This window comes from Austrofundulus limnaeus, unplaced genomic scaffold, assembly GCF_001266775.1.
Source record: "Austrofundulus limnaeus strain Quisiro unplaced genomic scaffold, Austrofundulus_limnaeus-1.0 Scaffold730, whole genome shotgun sequence".
NCBI classification, from domain to species: domain Eukaryota; kingdom Metazoa; phylum Chordata; class Actinopteri; order Cyprinodontiformes; family Rivulidae; genus Austrofundulus; species Austrofundulus limnaeus.
In genome coordinates, this window is record NW_013953132.1 from 215,791 (window position 1) to 222,073 (window position 6,283).

Genomic DNA, 6,283 nt, shown 5'->3' on the forward strand with positions numbered 1-6,283 from the left:
AATGAACATGGTCTGGATAGCCCACAGACATACCATAAACATTTCTAGGACCCATAATTGGTCTCTTTTAAACAAAATAAAAGTACGACCAATATGGGCCTTTACAATAGCTGCTCCAAAGCTGTGGAACAGTTTACCTCTTAATATTCAGTCAGCAGAGACTGTTGAGGCTTTTAAATCTTTTCTGAAGACCCATTTATTTTCTTTGGCTTATGTTGAAGATTTGGAGGTTCAGTTAGAGCTTTTTTCATRTATTGTGTTTCTGTATTTGCATCTATCATTTGTTTGTTTTTTGATGTCTTGACTGAGCTGTGAAGCACTTTCGTCAGCTTTTGTTGTTAATGTTCTATACAAATAAATTTGACATTGACATTAAATGAAATGTTGGAACTGTAGGACTTAGTACTGTTCACCATGACTTGTGGTTTAACCGCAGGCTTCTGCATAAAAACCCTATGAATGTGTCTCTGCACAGGTTCAAGCTATTCCCCACTTGCGTTCCTCCCTTTGGGTTCCGGCACATCCTCTCTCTGACAGACAAAGTGGATCGTTTTAATGAGGAGGTGCAGAAGCAGATGGTGTCTCGAAACCGAGACGCACCAGAAGGTGGATTTGATGCCATCCTGCAGGCTGCAGTTTGTCAGGTAACCAGGGGCCTCATGTACAAAGACTTGTGTGGATTTCTTACTGAAACGTGACGTACGGTCAAATCCAGAAAACGGCATACGCAAAAAAAAATCCAAATGTTTCAAACTGTGCGTATGTCAGAATCCACGCACGTTGCTTTTGTACATCACGATTAATTTGGAACTGAGCGCAGGTGAGACTCCTCCCCTGACACGCCTTCGGTAACATACTGTATGTTAAACAGATGCAAATTACTTCCTGCATGTGTGAACGACATGTTTGTGTGGTCCCCACATGATCAAAAATTAAATTTAGATTCAAGAAAAGAATTAATTAAATATAATGTGGAATTCCTGGAACCCCGTCCAGTCGACTCAGTCGTTTTGTCCTTGGGCACGACACCTTACCCACCTTGCCTACTGATGGTGGTCAGAGGGTCCGGTGGCGCCTGTGTATGGCAGCCTTGCCTCTGTCAGTGTGCCCCAGGACAGCTGTGGCTACAATGTAGCTTACCATCATCAGTGTGTGATTGAGTGTGTGAATGGGTGAATGTCTGTAGTGTGAAGAGCTTCGAGTGTCCTGGATGGATCGAAAGGTAATATATAAGTACAGTCCATTTACCATCTAAGTGACTCCGACATCCCTGATTGTGTTTCCATCCTGTGTCGGGTGAAGATTCTTTAAAACAATTATAAATAAGGACTTCAAAAGCAGCCAGCCTGACAGAATGGTGCTTTTCCACTAGTGCCTCTACAGCATGCTTTGACTTGGGTCAGCTCTTTTCAGCACAGTTCAGGTGGTTTACCATTACACTTCAGGAGCAGCTCTAGTGGGTGGGTTCTAGGCGGTCCCAGAGTCTGAAAATTGACACTACATGCTTTTGCCAACTGGTGACGGTAATGCTCCTTTAAGCTATTTTCCAACCACCATTAAATGTAGTAGAAGAAGACCCCGAACACAACAAGGATGACACGTTGGCTTTTTGCCAGATTCCAAAAAGTATTGACCAGGAAAAGACTGCAAACAGTGAGACAAAACACTCTGGAGAAGAACAGAAGAGCGTGGGAAGTCATAAAGCAGTGTGAAGCCGAAGATAGGACACGATCTAGACGACATCCAAAGCTAAAGCTAATCTGCTAGTGAGCTATACGAACGAAGCCGAGCGTAAAAGTATTTAATGTCGATTAAATAAGGTTTAGTAATAAATATGCTGGGTGTGTGTATTTCAGATGACTCTCCTTCAAAATAAGTGCCACAAACCTACAGTCTGGACGTGTGGGATTATTGTTTGGATTATTGTTCCTGGTTTTACAAACGCGCAGTGGTTGCAGAACTTAAACATATTGGATAAAAAGGATGGTTTAAAATTATTGACTTTTGTTATTTATAGATAATGCAGTATGACAAGGTGTATGTTAAAATTGCTAAAAAAAAATGTCACAATGCTGTCATCACAGAAATGTACATTCAAGCAGCTGTAGATCTGAAAACATTCAGTTTAGCTTTGGTCTTAAATCATAAGGTTTTTTTGGGCTGAATTCCTAACAATTAGTATATTTTGGGTCCCCATGAATCTTTACAAGTTGTAATATAATTTCAGTGGCATGGCTTTGGAAAGTACAGTTATGAACTATTAAGCTATTGTTTATCGGACGTAACCAGTGACTCCACCCCCTAACCAACCAGTGACTCCACCCCCTAACCAACCAGTGACTCCACCCTCTAACCAACCAGTGACTCCACCCTCTAACCAACCAGTGACTCCACCCCCTAACCAACCAGTGACTCCGCCCCCTAACCAACCAGTGACTCCACCTTCTAACCAACCAGTGACTCCACCTTCTAACCAACAGTGACTCCACCCTCCAACCAACCAGTGACTCCACCCTCCAACCAACCAGTGACTCGACCCTCCAACCAACCAGTGACTCGACCCTCTAACCAACCAGTGACTCGACCCTCTAACCAACCAGTGACTCGACCCTCTAACCAACCAGTGACTCGACCCTCTAACCAACCAGTGTCTCCACCCTCTAACCAAACATTGACTCCATCCATAACCAACCAATGACTCCGCCCTCTAACCAACCAGTGACTCCACCCCCTAACCGACCACTGACTTGACCCCCTAACCGACCACTGACTTGACCCCCTAACCGACCAGTGACTCCACCCCAACCAACCAGTGACTTCGCCCTCTAACCGACCAGTGACTCCGCCCCCTAACCGACGAGTGACTCCACCCTCTAACCAACCATTGACTCCACCCTCTAACCAACCACTGACTCGACCCTCTAACCAACCAGTGACTCCGCCCCCTAACCAGCCAGTGACTCCGCCCCCTAACCAACCAGTGACTCCGCCCCCTAACCAGCCAGTGACTCCGCCCCCTAACCAACCAGTGACTCCGCCCCCTAACCAGCCAGTGACTCCGCCCCCTAACCACCCAGTGACTCCGCCCCCTAACCAGCCAGTGACTCCGCCCCCTAACCAACCAGTGACTCCGCCCCCTAATCAACCAGTGACTCCGCCCCCTAACCAACCAGTGACTCCACCACCTAACCAACCACTGACTCCACCCCCTAACCAACCACTGACTCCACCCCCTAACCAACCAGTGACTCCACCACCTAACCAACCAGTGACTCCACCCCCTAACCAACCATTGACTCCACCCTCAAGGCGTGGAACCATGCAGAGCCAAGCTGAACTGTGCTGTAGAGGCACTATTGGAAAAGGGGTGAAGGTTGCAGGTTTTCCTACCATCACAGGGTCTTTACTGTGTGTGTGAAGTTTGCAAATTCTCTTCACGTATGTGAGATTTCTGTGGATACTCCTGTTGTTTCCCACTGACTAAAAACACCCCTGTAAGAATAATTGGTAACTCTAAATTGTCCCTAAGTGTAAGTGAGAGTGTAAGTGGTTGTATGTATTCAGATACCAACTTTTMACGTTCGCTGCGCCATAATGAGTTCTCCTTCGGTCTGATCTTTTATGTAGAACTCAGAAATTCTGACCTGAAATTACAACATTCCACTAGTTTATTTACAAATGCAGGATATTTTGCTGTTAAATCACACAAGGAAATGAAACTGCTGCTTTCACGGATTTTTTTTTTCACTCAGCATGTTACCAATTGCTGAGTGAAATATTACACCACGTGCTTCAGTTCCCTTGGAAAAAAGTAAAATTGTACATAATAGGCTGAAAAACAACTTCAGAGTTCCTGCCCAGAGTGATTTACAGTTTAAGCTGATTTGTGTAATTACCTGTTAGCAGGAAAGAAAAGCTGAAGTTAATGTAAAAAGCATTATTTCTGTTGGTTAGACTTTAATGTATATAGTATTTGAATAATTTGGCTTTTGGATTAAAATCCTTCTGTATTTCTGCTCCACAGAGATCCAGGGTTGAGCCTTGTTATTTGACAACATTTCTGTTGTTCTGATCACACCATTCTAGTGCTTGTCTGCTGAACAAAGGCCTCACTGCTGATTGGAGGAAAAGCTCTGTGTATTTTGCAGCAACCTTAGTCAGCACTCCTGCTGCCTTACATGTTGTTTCTTGTTGCCAATGGCCTCGTCAGCCCTTTGTTCTTCCTCTCTGTTGGTTTCGATGAGTGCTTCTCACGTGGAAAAAAGCCAGAACCATTTACTTTTTATTAAAGAAAAACAAAAGTATTAAGTGTACGACGGACTAAATGTGAAATAAATAATGAAATACTATTAAAAGAAAATGTAGTAGAGTTTTACTCACTGAGTTGTGGCGAGCAGCTGCCGTCTTAAATTCTGAACTCTTCTAATTCCCGTGCATAATGGATATAGATTATGGGAGGTGTTTCAAAGCAGCTTATTTTGAGACATTAAAATCCAAATGAATTGCTTAAAGACAACACATTAGGGACAGGACAAGAATTATCTTTCACTTTTTAAATTAATTTATTTTGTTTCATTTAATTATAAGTTTAAAGATTGCCATTGATCTAAAAAATACAAAAACAACAATTTTAAGTAAAAAACTAGAAGCACTTGGAGAGAGCAAACCTCCGCCAAGGCCGCATGTTTGTGCGTGAGTGTGTGTGTGTTTGTTTTGTGTGTGATTTGTAACATTTTTAGTCATGTGTGTTTGTGTACAAGTGCTTTACGATGACAAAACACGTAATAAATGACATGCAACAGAAGGAGTGGAACAGCATCWGAAAAAAGAAAACATTTAGCCATAAAAAAACAGAATAAACATAATTGTTTAAGAAAACCTCACCCACCAGAGGTTCCAGCTGCACCCAGGTGGGAGAGCAGGTGCTGAGTCTCCGGCCCGGTTCCAGCTGACTGGATCTCATCCTTTAATCCCTTGGAACAGATCCGTCAGCTGGGTTTCAGATTTTTTTTTTTTTTAAATTTTTGTAGAACTATCACCTGCCAGAGGTTTGCGGCTAAATCCAGGTGGGAGAGCGGGTTCTGGACATAGGACCATGGTTCCACCTGACTGGATCTCTTCCTTTTATTCCCCTGCAGCAGCACAAGCAGCCCTGTGCTGGAATTCAGCCGTTTCACCCGCCGGAGCTCTCTCGCGTCCGTTTGTTCGCTAATATCTCCACGGGGGAAAGGGCCTGGAACTTGAAACCACCTCCAGGTTATCGAGGAGATCCAGAGTTTTTGATCGAGCCCTGACCCGCCCAGGTCTGATGCTCAGAGCCGGCGCTAGAGGCTCCCTAATAAATTGAGTACTATATCGCTCGCCAAAGTGGGTTTTTCGGCTGGTTTTCGGTTAATAGCTCCCCGGGGAAGTGACCCCGGTGCCGGCAACCACCTCCAGGTTGTAGAGGATAACCATACCTTTCCAACGTCATTTCACATGCCCGGATCCGATGCTCAGAGCCCGCAGGAGAAGCAAACGAAGGTTGCAAAATGCTCCCGAAAATTATACTAAATGCTGTTCCARATGGATTTTCGGTGGTGGTGAGTTAGCTAGCCTTTCCGATACAGGTGGGGGGAAAAAAATCCARAAATGTAAACACAAAATACAAAATTGTTAGGATGCGCAGGTCGATGTATTATGAAAATGATCTGTTGTTACATTAAAGTACCCTATTTATTCATGTATAATACGATCTCATGTATAATACGATCTCATGTATAATACGATCTCATGTATAATACGATCTCGTGTATAGTACGATCTCATGTATAATACGATCTCGTGTATAATACGACCTCGTGTATAATACGACCTCGTGTATAATACGACCTCGTGTATAGTACGATCTCGTGTATAGTACGATCTCGTGTATAGTACGATCTCGTGTATAATACGACCTCGTGTATAATACGACCTCGTGTATAGTACGATCTCATGTATAAAACGATCTCATGTATAAAACGATCTCATGTATAATACGATCTCATGTATAATACGACCTCAAGTATAAAACGACCTCATATATAATACGATCTCATGTATAATACGATCTCATGTATAATACGACCTCATGTATAATACGATCTCGTGTATAATACGATCTCATGTATAATACGATCTCGTGTATAATACGATCTCGTGTATAATACGATCTCATGTATAATACGATCTCGTGTATAATACGATCTCGTGTATAATACGATCTCATGTATAATACGATCTCGTGTATAATACGATCTCG

At 43.2% G+C, this 6,283-nt stretch overlaps 1 protein-coding gene across 1 annotated transcript in view; it reads left to right on the forward strand.

Annotated features, from left to right (window-relative positions):
- Positions 1–475: 475 nt before the first annotated feature.
- The window catches only part of LOC106532207 (integrin beta-5), a gene marked incomplete at both ends in the record, with an annotated part of 8,273 nt that continues 2,465 nt past the window's right edge, over positions 476–6,283 (forward strand). The window contains 1 exon segment of the mRNA XM_014028228.1: positions 476–644. Within this exon segment, the coding sequence (XP_013883682.1) occupies positions 476–644 (169 nt within the window).